Raw genomic sequence first — 16,167 nt, forward strand, 5'->3', positions numbered from 1 at the left:
CATTCTGTCTCCCCCTTTCACACTGCCCGCTCTACTTGCTTTGTGTTTCTCAATCTTTCAATGTGTTCTTGTTGCTATCTTCTCTATTTTTCTCAGTCTGCTCTCTCTCTTGCACTGCATGCTCTCTCCATTTACTATCTACCTGTTTCAATCATTCAATTTCCTCTTTATCCCCATGCCCTGTACACCGTTCCCTGACCAATGGACAGCCTATTGGCTCACAATTATAATAGGACATCACAGACTTGGGATATTTGCCTTTATAGCTGAGGAATAGAAGATAAGAATGGGGAGGTTATGATGGAGCTGAATAAAATGCCCGTTAGGGCACAGTTAGAGTACTGTGCAATTCTGGTTGCCACACTGTGGGAAGGATGAGATTATGCTAGAGAGAGTGCAGAGGAGCTTCACCAGGGTGTTGCCTGGGTTAAAGCTTTTGAGCGATGAAGAGAGGCTGTTTTCCTTTGAGCAGAGAAGGCTTAGGGAGGCCAGGTTGAGATGTACAAAATTACGAGGGATATAGATAGGGTAGATAGGAAGAAACTTTAGTAGAGGGGTCAGTAACGGGGTGGGGGGGAGATAGATTTAAGGTCAGGGTAGGTGATTTAGAGGAGATTTGAGGAAAATGATGTTTTCACCCAGAGGGTGGTGGGGAATCTGGAGCTCACTGCCTGAAAGGGTGGTAGAGGCAGGAACCCTCACAACATTTAAGAATGATGTGGAGATGCCAGCGTTGGACTGGGGTGGGCACAATAAGAAATCTCACAACACCAGGTTAAAGTCAAACAGATTTATTTGGAATCACAAGCTTTTGGAGCACTACTCCTTCATCAAATGATTTACCTGACGGGGGCGCAGCGCTCACAAAAGCACGCGATTCCAAATAAATATGTTGAACTTTAACCTGGTGTTGTGCATCATTTAAGAAGTATTTAGACGAGCACTTGAAATGCCATAGCATACAAGGCTACGGACCAAGTGCAAGAAAATTGAGAATAGAACAGATACGTACTTGATGTCTGTTGCAGACACAATGGGCCGAAGGGCCTCTTTCTGTTTATGACCTTACGACAAACACCTGAAATGGCATTATAGTTACTGGGTGGGTGACAGAGAGAGACAATGGGAGATGTATTATCCCAAATGGCAGGGAAAATTGGGTATTGTTTTCTCTAGATAGTACATGTAAGGAGTATTCTGTTACTAAACCAAGTTTCTTCTTTTTCCCCTTGCCCTGTATAGTTTTTCCTGACCAATGTACAGATTATTGACTCACTATTATCATAAGACATCACAGACTTGTGATACTTGCCTTTTTTAGCCAAGACATAGAATATGAGTAGGGAGGTTATGATGGAGCTGTATCAAATGCTCATTAGGTCTCAGCTAGAGTATCATTAGAATCCAAGGACATGTTAAGATAATTTTTCCAACTTTGTACAGAAAGACCACCTCAAAGTTATAGGAAACATGAGTTTGCTGGCTTCATGTTGGTACCCAGTCTATACCAGCTCATTCTGAAACTCAAGTCCTGTGATTTTTCCTTGTGGATTAAATGGTTAAAAAGATGAAGATATCGGTGTGTCTTGCCTCTCTCGCCTTCTTTCCCCATCTCCTTTCACTCAGTCCCTCTCTTCTCTTTTGCTTTTCTCTCTTTTCATCCATCTTTCTGACTCTCTCCTTCTTTCTCTCCAATTGTTTGTCTAACACAACAAACAGGGGTGGGAGACACTCCAAGAGAAAAACCTTGCCTTACCCCTGGTCCTTTATCCCCAGCCTGGCCCTGGAACCCAGTTGGCACAGTGGTTAGCACTGCTGTCTCTCAGCGCCAGGGTCCTGGGGTCAATTCCGGTCTTGGGTAACTGTAAGTGTGGAGTTTGCATGTTCTCCCCACGTCTGCATGGGTTTTCTCCAGATGCTGTGGTTTCTTCCCACAGTCCAAAGATGTGCTGGTTAGGTGGCTTCGCTGTGGTAAATTGCCCCATAGTACCCAAAGATGTGTAGGTTAGGGGGTTTAGCCATGTGGAGTTATGGGGATAGGGAGGGAAGGTGGGCCTGCATAAGATATTCTGTCAGTGAGTTGGTGCAGATTTGATGGGTCGAATGGCCTCTTCAGCACTGTAGGGAATCTATTTTATGATTCTAACTCCATGAACAGTTTTGACCACCGCAACCTTTCTTTTTCAGGGCCAACGATGAGGAGGATGATCTTACCCCCACCAGCGACCCCCCCATAGACTTGTACCCCAACTGGTTAAAATTTCACATCGGGATAAATCGCTATGAGCTATATTCCCGCCACAACCCAGTGATCGAAGCTTTGCTGGGGGATCTGGTGACCCAGCGGATCTCCAGCGTAGGTGAGGAAAATCTCCATTTGAATACTGTTCTCCTTTGTCTGCCCTTTCGTATTTCTTTTCCTAATTAGAGTTTCCCCCAGTGTCTCAAGATGGAGAAATGCAGTTGAATATAATCTGTCCTTGTCAGCGAGACTGTAATGAGATAAATTGGAAGTGAGTGTGCCTCAGAGGATACGATTCTGAGATTATGGATCTCTGATTGAAAATTATTCCTTGTCTGAGATCATTATCTCTAATAAGAAGTGCCAGTGCGTAGAGGGTAGGAGTTGATGGGCTTTCTTGCACTGACCTGTCCAACCAGATAAATAAAGGTCGGTGTCTCAAAGCAGCGATGCCAACAGACACATACAATGGAATATTATTATATACAAACCTTAAGGTGAGACTGCTAAGATTGTGAACTAGATATTGTTGATTACAGCTACTGACGCTGAGAGTACAATGTAAGTGCTTCCAACTCTCATCATATCCTGTCATATTTTAAGTAAACTTATTTCTGGAACAAAGAAGGCTGAGGGGCGACTTGACAAAGGACAAAGGCGACTTTGCAAAAATTATGAGGGGAAGACAAAGAGCGGACAGGATAATATTGTTTCCCTTGGTGGCGAATTTTAGAACCAGGGGTCATAGATTCAAGATATGTGGCAGAGGCTGTCGAGGGGAAATGAGGAAGAACATTTTTACGCAAAGGGCAGTGGGCGTCTGGAATTCACTGTCTGAGTTGAGGCAGTGTCCCTAAACTTTTTTAAAAAGTACCTGGATATGCACCTTAAGTGTTGTAAGCCAGAGGGCTATGGGCCAAAGTGCAGGAAGGTGGGATTAGAAAGGGCATCCGAGTGTCCTTGGGTTAGCATAGGCAAGGTGGGCCGAATGCCCTCCTTCTGTCTGCAGCATTTCTACGGTTCTTTCAAAACCAGGGGCTCTCCCAACTCAAAAGAGGTTGATTCCAGCTCAAGATCCATTCAAAGATTGACCTCGGATCTGGAAACCAGGGATGAGAGGCTTCAGTTGTGCGGAGAACTGGGGAGAAGCTGAGGCTGGTCTCCTCAGAGTGGAGACAGTTAAGAGGAAATTGAATGGAGGCTTTGAAATCTTGAACCATTTCGATAGGGCACGTAGAGAGGAAGTGTTTCCAGTAGCAGAGTGGTTCACAACTAAAGGGCACAGATTTGAGGCAATCGCTTAAAGAATGAAAAAGAGACACGAGGAAACACTTAGTTCCACAGCAAGATCTAGAGCAGGCTTCCTGAAAGCAGATTCAATATTAACTTTCCAAAGAGACTTGGAGAAATACTCGAAGGGAAGAGAGCAGGAGAGTGAGATTAATGGGATAACTCCAAATAGGCACAAAGGACAAAATTTCTTGCTTTAGACTGGATCATGGGGCTTTGTACACACATTCGATTTTCTCTAATATTGGTATCATATTAATAATCAGGCATATTTCAAATTATACACAATCTTATCAAATTAAGGTCAAAAGCAATTCAAATGGGAGGAAGTCATTTTACCTTTTATTCTTAAGTTTAAATCCCAACTGTAATTGGTTCAAGTAACTGGTTGCTTTGTAAATGAATACATTCCACTCATGCAAACTTGTAAAGTATTGACAGCCTTTTCTTCACATTGTCTTGTACGTTATCTTGTACAAACCAATATAAAGAATGATTAAGTGCAGCTACTAAATTGATACTGGATCTGGTTATGCAGTGCTTCATCATTCACCATTCATCATGCGCCCTTTCCCAAGAGATTTCTGCAGATCTCAGCTGTCCCTGCCCTACATCACTCCAATTCCACATCACTCCTCTCTGACCTACGCTGGTTCCCGGACCAGCAATGCCACAATTTTAAAATTCTCCTCTGTTAAATCGTTCTGTGGCCTCACTCCCTCCCCTCACTATTTCTAAAACTTCCTCCAACCCTCCCAGATCCCTGCTTCTCTGATTCCGGCCTCTTGCTCATCCCCGATTTCCTTTGCCCCATCTGCAGCCTGGGCCATCAGCTCTGAAATTCCCTCCCAGACATCTCTGCCTGGCCCCTGTCTCTCCTCCAAGTTACCCCTCTACCTGAGATCTGTGACCAAGCTTTTGGCTTTCTGCATTGACATCTCTTGCGTGATTCAGTATCAAATTTCGCCTGATAACAGACCTGTGAAGCACCTTGCAAAACTATGCTCTATTAAAGGTGCTATATAAATGCAATTTGTTGTTCGATTAGAACACACTGAACCCATTAATCCTATCGACATAAGTGTGTGTCAGTTTGGAAGGCTCCTTAGTTCATAACAATTGGTCCTAAAAGATGGATGTGGGGGAACGGGGAGGTGTGAGGAAAAATATTTTCACCCAGAGGCTGGTGACAGTCTAGAATGCGCTGTCTGGGAGGGTGGTGAAGGCAGGTTGCCTCACATCTTTTAAAAAGTATCTGGATGAGCACTTGGCACATCATAACATTCAGGGCTATGGGCCAAGTGTTAGCAGATGGGATTAGGTTGGTGGGGGGGGGGGGGTCAGGTGTTTCTTGTGTATCGGTGCTGGCTCAGTGGGCTAAGGGCCTCTTCTGCACTCTTTGATTCTGTGATGACTTGCAGACAAGTCTTTTACTGCTCAAAAATTCCTACAGCTAGTCTGTGATATTTTCTCACGAGAATGGTTCACCATCACTCGGAATTACTTCCCTCCTCATCTGAAGGCGATCGCTCTTTTTGAGATGGAATTATAGAATCCCTACAGTGCAAAAGGAGGCCATTCAGCCCATCAAGGCTGAACTGACAACAATCCCACCAGGCTCTGTCCCTATAATTCCAGATATTTACCCTGCTAATCCCCTCGACACTAATGCACTTAACCTGCACATCTTTGGACTGTGGGAGGAAACCAGAACACCCGGAGGAAACCCATGCAGACACAGACAGAACGTGCAAAATCCACACAGATAGTGACCTAAGGCCGGAGTTGAACTCAGGACCCTGGCAGTGTGAGTTGGCAGTGCTAATCGCTGTGCCATCCTGCCACCCTCATAGATATTGACCCAGCATCTCTGCAGTGTTCTCCCCAGGCAGCTACCTTTTGAAAGATAGGCTGAGATGTACAGCTGCCTGTGGAGAGGTCGTAGCCCAGTCTATTACACAAACCAGCCTCCCATCCATTGACTCTGTCTACACTTCCCACTGACTTGGAAAAGCAACTAACATAATTAAAGACATCACGCACCCCAAACATTTCCTCTTCCACCTTCTTCCATTGGGAACAAGATACAAAAGTCTGAGGTCATGTACCAACCGACACAAGAGCAGTTTGTTCCCTGCCGCCATCAGACTTCTGAATAGATCTACCTTGCATTAAATTGATCTTTCTCTAACCCTAGCTATGACTGTAACACTACATTCTGCACTCTCTCCTTTCCTTCTGTATGAATGGGATACTTTGTCTGTGTAGCGTGCAAGGAACAATACTTTTCATTATATACTAATACATGTGACAATAATAAATCAAATCAAAAATCAAAATCTGACTAGGGCTGGTCGCACGTACACTTCAACTGGGGAATGGGGGCCAAATTTTCACTGTCTCATGTCTGAAGCACAGTTCCGCTAATCAGAGGAAGGGAGCGAGAGAGTCCTCTTCAGCCTCCTGGGCCAACATTTATCTCTCAACCAATATCCACTGTAAACAACTTTGTTGTTTGAGTGACCTTGCTGTATATAAATTGACTGCCACAATTCCTTTGAAGTTTTAAAGTTTATTTATTAGTCACAAGTAAGGCTTACATTAACATTGCAATGAAGTTACAGTGAATTTCTCCTAGTCGCCATAGTTCGGCATCTGTTCAGGTCAATGCACCTGACCAAGACATCTTTCGGACTGTGGGAGGAAACCCACGCAGACACGGGGAGAACGTGCAAACACTACACAGACAGTGGGCCAAGTCGGGAATCGAACCCGAGCCCCTGGCTCTGTGAAGCAGCTGTGCTAATCATTGTGCTACCGTGCCAAAATTCCTAGATTACCATTTGCACTTTAAAAGCTTTGGGGCAAATTGATATCTTTAAAGGCACCTCACGCCTATCTAATCCATTTTTTCATGCGTGTTTACTTTGAGCAAATGATGAATTTATGGGATGTGGATGTCACAGATATTTATTGTCTACTCCTTCAGTTGGTGGTGGGCCTTCTTCTTTAGGCTCCCAGCTTGTGCGGTTGTAAAACTCACCAAATCACTTTAGAAGTCTATTTTTTGGCACCTCAGAAAATAGGAGCAACACCAGATGTAGAACCATAGAGAAGGGGGCCACTCGGCCCATCGCATCTGTGCTGACTGAAAAAACAAGCCACCCAGCCTAATCCTACTCTCCATCATTCAGTCCGTAGCCCTGCAGGTTATGGCTCGTGAGGTGCCTATCCAGACACCTTTTAAATGAGTTGACGGATTCTGCCATGCCAACCCTTGTGGGCAGTGAGTTCCAGACCACTGCACACCCCCCAACTCCCTCCCTCTCAGTCCTCCCACAATCCGTTTCTCCTCTCTACCCTTTCCATCAATTACTTTAAACCTATGCTCTCTAGTCACTGACCTCTTTGCCCTTTGGATCCACTCCAATCCGGGCCCCTCACAGTTCTGTACACCTCAATCAAATCTCCCCTTAGTCTTCTCTGTTCAAAGGAGAAAAACACTAGCCTATCCGGTCTTTTTCCATAGCTTCAATTTTCAGTCCTGGTAACACACAAACATAGCAAGTAGAAGCTGGAGTAGGCCATTTGGCCCTTTGAGCCTGCTCCGCCATTCATTTTGATCATGGCTGATCATCAAATTCAATACCCTGATCCCCCCCTCCCCCCCCATCCCTTGATCCCTTTAGCCCCAAGAGTGATATCTACATCCTCATAAATCTCCTTTGAACCCGCTCTATTGCGTCCTTTCTTTCAGGATGTAATTAGCACTGCTGCCTCACAGGGACGCAGGTTCAGTTCCAGCCTCAGGTCACCGTCTGTATGGAGTTTGCACCTATTTGCGTGGGTTTCCACCGGGTGCTCTGGTTTCCTCCCACAGTCCAAAGATGTGCAGATTAGGTGGATTGGCTATGGTTAATTGCCCCTTAGTGTCAGGGGGATTAGCAGGGTAAATATGTGGGGTTATGGGAATAGGGCCTGGGTGCTATTGTGGTCAGTGCAGACCCGAAGGGCCGAATGGCCTCTTTCTGCACTGTAGGAATTCAATGATGACCCCTCCATTCTATGATGACAGGATGTGAGGAAATATACCAGAATGAGTCAAAGAATCATTACAGCAGTGAGGGAGGCCATTCATCCCATCAAGTCTATGCCATCTCCCCACAGCACAATCCAGTTCTCCCACTCTATCCCCATGGTCCCACAACTTTATTTCCTCCAAGTACCCATCAACTTCCTTTTGAAGTCACTCATTGTCACTGCTCCTTCAGGGACCACGAGCTCCAAATTGCATTCCACTCAGGTAAAAAAAAGTTTTCCTCACAACCTCCCCTGTATCTCTTGTCCAGAACCTTACATCTGTTTCCTTTAATCTTTGTATCATCAATGAGTGGAAATAAAACTTCTTCAGGTCTTCTATCCTGTCATAATTTTGTACACCACTCCCGAATCTGCCCTCAATCTCCTTTGTTGTGAGAACAGCCCCAATTTCTGCAACCTAATTTGGATCTAACCTCCCCCTCAAAGAATTACAGAGGCTGTGATTGCCCTCTTTAGAGTAGAGAAGCAACATTTCAGAGAGATGTCCAAATTGAGGAGTGTTTTCCATCGAGTGAATGGGGAAAAACTGCTTCCAGTGGAAAGAGGGACCTTCAGTACCAGAGGGCAGGTGTGGTAGCACAGTGGTTAGCACTGCTGCCTCACAGCGCCAGGTTCGATTCCTGGCTTGGCTCACCGTCTGTGTGGAGTTTGCACATTGTCTGCGTGGCTTTACTCCAGGTGCTCCGATCTCTTCCCACAATCCAAAGTCCATGCTGGTTAGGCGCATTGGCCATGCTAAATTCTCCCTCATTGAACCCAAACAGGCGCTAGAGTGTGGCGATTAGGGGATTTACACGGTATCTTCATTGCAGTGTTAATGCAAACCAGCTTATTATACTAATAAATAAACTTAAAGTTGACCGGACAGCACAGATATAAGATAATGGGCTCATCTTATATAAGCCTCCAGAACAAATGAATAGAATTGTTTTACGCAGTGAGTTATCAAGGTCTGGAATACATTGCCTGAAAAGGTGGTGGAAGCAGAATCAATAATAGCTTTCAGAAGGAATGCTGCAGAAACAGCAGGGCAGTGAGGAAATAGCAGGGCAGTGGGAAAAATTGGATAGGGGGAGTGATCCAGGTGTTGCCATGTTATTAAGCAACAATAGAAAGGTGTCATGATAGCACCATAGCACCTATTGTGATTAAGTTTACATGTTCATATCCAAATGAGCTATTCAAATAACAACCATTACAAAAGGACAGACTGGAATACAAACATACTCTTCAATTCAAATCAATGGACTTTGCTAAGCACTCTCACAGAATCCCTGTGCAGAAGGAGGCTATTCAGCCTATCAAGCCTGCGCCACCACAATCCCACCCAGATCCTATCCCCATAATCCCATGTATCTGCTCTGCTGCTCCCCCTGACACTAAGGGATAACTTAGCATGGCCAATCAACCTAACCCGCACATCTTTGGAGTACGGGAGGAAACCAGAGCACGCGGAGGAAACCCATGCAGACATGGGGAGAATGTGCAGACTCCACACAGACTGTGACCCAAGCTGGGAATCGAACCCGGGTCTCTGGCGCTGTGAGGCAGCAATGCTGACCATTGTGCCACCGTACCTCCCATCAAAGAATCAAGACAGATTGTTCCAATGTCATGTGGAGGCTCTGGAAATGTGATGTGTATAAGAACATAACATAAGAACATAAGAAATAGGAGCAGGAGTAGGCCATCTAGCCCTACGAGCCTGCCCCACCATTCAGTAAGATCATGGCTGATCTGAAGTGGCTCAGTTCCACTTTCCTGCTTTCTCCCCATAACCCTTAATTCCCTTGTCTATCAAAAACCTATCTACCCGTGACTTAAATATATTTAGCGAGGTAGCCTCCACCACTTCAACGGGGAGAGAATTCCAGAGATTCACCACCCTTTCTAAACTGCACCCCCCACCTTATTTTGAGGCTGTGCCCTCTAGTTCTGTTTTCCTTTCTAAGTGGAAAGAATCTCTCTACCTCTACCCTATCTAGCCCCTTCATTATCTTGTAAGTCTCTATAAGATCCCCCCTCAGTCTTCTAAACTCTAACGAGTACAGGCCCATTCTATTCAATCTCTCTTCATAAGCTAACCCTCTCATGTCCGGTATTGGCCTGGTGAACCCTCTATCTCTCTACCTTTATCTCTCCTTAGTTTGAAGGTTCTGTGCCATCCACATTGAAAGGCTACCTCAATGCCCGCGTCTTAACTCTGACCAAGACCCACTCACCAATCACCCATCCCTTCTCCCCATCCTCACTGACCTACATTGATTCCTGCTCAAACTAAGTCTTGATTTTAAATACTCATCCTTATTTTCAATTCCCTTCCTGACCTTCCCTGCCCCGCTATTTCTGTAAGTTCCTCCAGCTCCAAAACCCTCCTAGATCTCTACACCCATCTCCGCCCCCTTGAACATCTCCGATATTAATGGTTGCACCAGCAGTGGTTGTGTTTACAGTTGCCTGGGTTCCGGACTTCATCCCCCCTCCTCTCCGCTTCTCTACCCCTTCTGCTGTCCTTTAAGACACTCCTGATGTCTGACCTTGCTTTGATCATCAGTCCTAATATCTCTTTACACGTCTCGGTTTCAGATATGTTTGATAATGATTCCCCAGGAGCACCTCAGGGCATTTTACAAGATATATATATCTTGTTGTTATAGTGGCCACTTGTTCAATTTGCCAATCTCAATGTACAGAGGGAAAGAAAGATATACATTTGTGTAGCGCCCTTTACAACCTTGGCATGTCCCAGATGACTTTTCAGTCAACTAATTGCTCTTTCAAGCACCGTCACTGTTGTAATATAGAAAACATGGCAGCTAAATTGCTCCCACAAACAGCATTGAGACAATGAACAGATAATTTCTTTAGGGTTGCTGGTTGTGAGTATAGTTTTTTTTTATTTCTTAGATTGTGGGTGTGGTTGTTGGGTTCCAAATTTTCCCCCACTGTTCAAGAGTTGGTTATGCTAAATTCTCCCTCAGTGTACCCGAACAGACGCCAGAGTGTGAAGACTAGGGGATTTTCACAGTAACTTCATTGCGGTGTTGCTGTAGGCCTACTTGTGACTACTAAATAAACTATTAACTCTGAGCAAAGAGTATTACAAAGAGTAGTTTATTTTGTAGTTCAGTAGCTATCTTATCACTCTGCCCGCACTCCTGGGACTAACTGACTCCCATGTTCCCTACACATGGACTCCTACATGGCCGCTCCATCACATGGCCATTCGGCCTAAATCTTTCCCATTTAGTTGGGGCATCCAGTGTCGTGAGGTGTAACAGTGTGCGCAACAGGAAACTATACACAGACCATGATATAACAAGTTGAATGAACCAGCAATACATATGTATTTACATATCCAGTGAAGCGCAGCTAAAGCTGTTGGAACTGCATCTCCCTCCCTCCATTTCATTGTCGAAATATAAAAAAGCCAATTCTAGACTAGGTGGTAATAAAGTCCTCGTGTTTGGTTTACTCAGGCATCCTGATATGCCGATTGGTGGTGCTGTAGTCTTTGGATGAGATTTTCCGGCCACACTCGCTCCAAGGCGGGAAAATCCCGCCCGAGGTCAGTGGACCTTTGCACATGCCGTGTCCCGTCTACTCCAATTCCAGTGGCGGGAACGATGGGAAAATTCTGCCCTTTCTCTGTCTTTAGTGTGGATGACGCGGAGTATTCCATCAGCAAGTTGTGTGGCTATAGGGCTCACTGCGTTGGCCTCTGGATGAGACGGCACGTGCACTGGTCTGTGGAGCCTGTGCCGTAGGCCGGATGGGTGAAGTGCTGTGTCATCTGTTGACGTTGGTTCCAAGACCTGAACTGATGGCAGTTTCACACATAGTGGGCACCGTCTGAGGCTGCCACGTAACTGTTGGGTTGAGGAGCGTGGCGGTGTACCACACTCAACTCGCTGTGGCCACATGCAGGCTGAATCTTGACCGTTTGCCCAGGTGTTAGAGGGCCGAGGCTGCGGGCATCTCGATCATTGTCCATTTTGTTTTTCAGTCTGCCTTGTTTGAGGGCACCTTTCGTGTTGATTTCAAGTTTGAGCTGCAGCAGGAAGCGTGGTTCTGGTGCACCCGGGGAAAGAGTCATGGTGCTGCTGAGGGCAGGCCCTGTCATGGTAGGTTCCACATGCTGAGCAATGCAGCATAGTAACCTACGCAATCCCATGCACATTTCCCCAGGAGATGCCTTGCTGGGTGTACCACCCACTCCGCCTATGTTGTTTGACTGTGGATATAGGGGCCTGCTGGTGATCTGTTCAAAGCTCCATGTGTGTGCTAAGTTACGAAATTCTGCGGAGATAAATTGGCAAGTGTTGTCTGTCATAATTCTCTAAGGGATGCTGTGTGTGGCAAAGTATCTCTTGAGCTTGGTGATGACTGTTTTACTCATCAAATTCAAACCAGCCCGGAATATGAATCAAATAAAACGAAATGTTTACCATTCCACTCCAAGATGTCAGCTGCTGTGAATGATCATGGGAGGTCCGGGTCCTCTCGTAACTGGAGCGGTTCCTTTGATTGATGTGACTTGAGCGCATTGCGTAATGTACATCTAGAAACTTCCCTTTTCCATGTCTGTGTACATGGAGGGCCATTCCTTGACCTTGTATCTGGTTATTTCCAAGCTGGATACCCTTGGTGAATAGTCCCTCGGAAGTGAAGGAGGGATGACGAATCGCTGGCCTTGCAATGTCAGTCTATCCTGTACAAAACCTATGGGGAAGCTCCCCCGCAGAGTCTGGCTGGCCCCTCATGATGGTGTAATGCAGTTGTCCGCGTGTGTCGCCTGACTGAAAGGCACCTTTAAGATCTTGGATGTTTACGAGAGGGCAGCAACTCTACTGTCTCGACGTCTGTGTCTCCTTCACAATTTACCTGGTGTGTAGTGGGTAGGAAGGTTATGGAGAGAGCATCAGCAAGTACAGCTCTGTAACGATGTCAATCAGGCAATTGAGGTGGGCCTGGTAGAATATGAGCTCCCTGATTAAGGGCCAAATTGATGGGCCAACCAACGACCCTCTTGCTTTGTATTTAACAAGGACCGTCTGCTCCTCTGGGGCTCTGAGTGTAGACTGCTGACTGAATGCGCTCTGTATGCTGTTTTCAAACTTGTAAAGAAGGGGATTTTGGTGAAGGGACTTCTGTCTCCGAGGACTTATTATACATTTGTCGATGACGCTGAGACGTTAAGGTTGCAGCTTTAGCATCGCACATTGCAGCCATGCAGACGCAGTATGGAGAGACTTCCTCAAGTTAGTCATGAGTGGCTGGTGATCAGTTTCAACAGTTGCAGGAAGAAAATGCAATGACGTCATGAACTTTCTGACAGATGAAGATTAAAGTGAGACGTTCCTTTTCAATCTGTGCAGAACGAGTCTCAGTGGCCAGTGAGGACCTTGAAGCAAAGGCTATAGATCTGCCATTCTGGGTACAGACTGTACCAAGTCCGTGCTGGGAGGAGTGAGCTGATATAACGTACAGGTGCTTTACAGGTACTGGCAGTGGGGCTGCGAGACTGCCTGTTTGAGTGTGTTGGAGTCTTCTGTGTGATGCTGCTGCCAACACCATTCGACATCCTGGTGGAGGAGATGATGAAGAAATCCACAGTAACACGGAATGAATTTAAGAAGATAATTTGTCATATCAAGAAAATGCTACAAAATGTCCCAGTCCACAGAAATGGCCATCTGCTATTGAGCTATTGTCTTATCTGGATTGGACTTTACACCATCAGTTGTGAGTAGTGGCCCAAATAAGGAACTTGGTTGACCTGGAATCTGTATTTTACAGGGTTAAACTTCAAATATATGGTTCTGATTTTGCCAAGGACAATACGAAAATGTGCATCATTTTCTTGCTTAGTATGACCCCAAACAAGGATGTCACCAACAATGATTTTACAAGGTTGGACTGCAAAACGTTGCTTCATGCACTGCTGGCAAGCCTCGCTGCCTGTGGAGACCCCATGGGGCACACAATTAAAATATCTGCCTACGTAAATGTGCTTAGTTTTGAGGATTCCTCATCTAATGTGATCTGCTAGGCCATTTCTTATATCAGGAAGGTCAAACACCTTAGAATTGGATATGCCACTATTACCTGTTCCATCTTCTGCATAGGGTGATGAGGTCTGAGCAATGTCTTGTTCAAGTGCAATAGGTCAATGCATATCCTGACAAAGCCATCTTTCCTTACTGGAGCCACCATTACTGAAGCCACTCTGTGATCTCATTATCACATGCGATGTTGACATTCATTGACTACTTTCTGTTTCATGACCAGAGGTACTGTTCTCAGAGCACTGACTATTGGTGGTACCAGGTCATCTAGTCTCACATGGTATAGTTGGTAGCTTAACATTGATGTCACAGTTGAAGAGGTCTCTATGTGCCACCAGCACCTCTACTTTCTCAGAATACTAAGGAAATTTGGTATGATCACTAAGGTTCTCACCAACTTTTGCAGATGCACTGTAGAAAGCATCCTCCCTGGTTGCATCACAGCTTGGTATGGCTCCTGCTCTGACCAAGACTGCAAGGAACTCCAAAGAGTCATGAACGTAGCCCAATCCATCATGCAAACTAGCCTCCCATCCATTGACTCCACCTACACTTCCTGCTGCCTCAGAAAAGCAACCAGCATAATTAAGGAGCTCATGCACCCCATACATTCTCTCTTCCACCTTCTTCCATCAGGAAAAAGATACAAAAGGCTGAGGTCACGACCAGCCAGCTCAAGAACAGCTTCTTCCTTGCTGCCATCAGACTTTTGAATGGACCTATCTCGCATTAAGTTGATCTTTCTCTACACCCTAGCTCTGTCTGTAATGTACATTCTGCGCTCTCTTCTTTACTTCTCTATCTATAGTATGCTTTGTCTGTATATCGTGCAAGGATCAATGCTTTTCACTGTGTCGCAATAAATGCGACAATAATAAATCAAATCAAATCAAATCAAAATCTCTGGGCCTGGTGTTGGAAAGCGTGCGTCTCTGGTCCAAGTTGAGTAAGTCCCAATGTATTGATGTCCCAAAGATCAAATAATGGCCTTACATTCTGGTCAACTATATGAAACTTGAAGCTGTGCTGTGTGTAGCGGAGAGTAACTGCACCTTCAATACTGATGATTTGTCCGTCATAGGCCACGAGATCCACCCGAGTGCAAGGGTCTGGTGCTGCACATTGGTCCAGTTCCCATAATATTCAGCTGGATGATACATTACACTCTGCTCCAGCATGTGCTTGCTGCTGCTGTGATGTACATTGAGAGTGGAAAAGATCTCACCCGTTCCTGTGACGGTGTCAACACTCTTGCAGTCGAGTGTTGTTGGAGTCTCTGTAGCTTCACTGCTTCACCCGAGTTCCTGTTCATTCACCTTGCTGACATTCCTACCCCTGAAGGATTGGCCAAACACCATATCGCTGATGGTGGAGGAACCCTGCTGCGGTTTGGATCTGCAGCATTTAGCAAAGTGATTCCATTTCCCACATTTGTCACATCTTTTACCACATGCAAAGCAAGCTGTTTGGTTCTGAGTGTGCTGACCACTGCAGTCGGAGTAGGATGTTCCCTGTACTGCAAATATTGGTACTTCCCACCTAAAATTTCTGCTTCTCGTTTCTAATCATTCAGTTAATAGGCAAATACTAATGACTAATTGTAATGTTAGATCTTTTTGTTGCAGCATCTGCTTGAGGACTAAATCACTGTGAACTCCGCAAACTATTCGATCTTGGATTAGTTCATCAGTGAGAATTCTTTGCCAGTATTTTCAGCATGGCTGTGTAAGATTGCATTGATTCATCTGCTCTTTGGTTTATTGGGCTGACTGTATGTCTATTAGGGACTTTTTTTTTAACTGGAAGACAGATATTCTCGAATTTGTTTAGTATTATCCGGCACGTGGCACAGTGATTAGCCCTGCTGCCTCACAGCACCAGGGCCTCGCGTTCAATTCCAGCCTTGGGTTACTATTTGCGTGGAGTTTGCGCTTTCTCCCCATCTCTGCATGGGTTTTCTCCAGGTGTTCCCACAGTCCAAAGATCATAGAATGATTGAATCCCTACAGCGCAGAAGGAAGCCATTCGGCCCATCAAGTCTGCACTGACCACAATCCCACCTAGGCCCCATCCCTTAACCCCACATATTTACCATGCTCTTCCCCCGACACTAAGGGGCAATTTAGCATGGCCAATCAGCCTAACCCACACATCTTTGGACTGTGGGAGGAAACTAGAGCACCCAGAGGAAATCCATGTAGACACAGGGAGAAAGTGCAAAGTCCAAACAGACAGTGGCCCAAGCCCAGAATTGTACCAGGGTCCCTGGTGCTGTGAGGCAGCAGTGCTAACCACTGTGCCACCACGCTAGGTGGATTGGCCATGCTAATTTGCCCCTTCGTGTCAGGGGAATTAGCCGGGTAAATATGTGGGCTTGTGGGGATAGGGCTTGGGTGGGATTGTGGTTGGTGCAGGCTCGATGGGCCAAATGGCCCCCTTCAGCGCTGCAGGAATTGTATGATTATA

General features: G+C 45.7%; 1 protein-coding gene across 1 annotated transcript in view; it reads left to right on the forward strand.

Moving 5' to 3' along the window:
- Window positions 1-16,167, forward strand: part of fam20cb (FAM20C golgi associated secretory pathway kinase b) — a 102,580-nt gene that overhangs the window by 4,535 nt on the left and 81,878 nt on the right. The window contains exon 2 of the mRNA XM_080206834.1: window positions 2,188-2,360. Coding sequence (XP_080062960.1) covers window positions 2,188-2,360 — 173 coding nt within the window. The remainder of the gene's footprint in view (window positions 1-2,187; window positions 2,361-16,167) is intronic.

The sequence above is a fragment of the Carcharhinus amblyrhynchos genome, chromosome 18, assembly GCF_965287045.1.
Source record: "Carcharhinus amblyrhynchos chromosome 18, sCarAmb.v2.hapA, whole genome shotgun sequence".
NCBI lineage: Eukaryota > Metazoa > Chordata > Chondrichthyes > Carcharhiniformes > Carcharhinidae > Carcharhinus > Carcharhinus amblyrhynchos.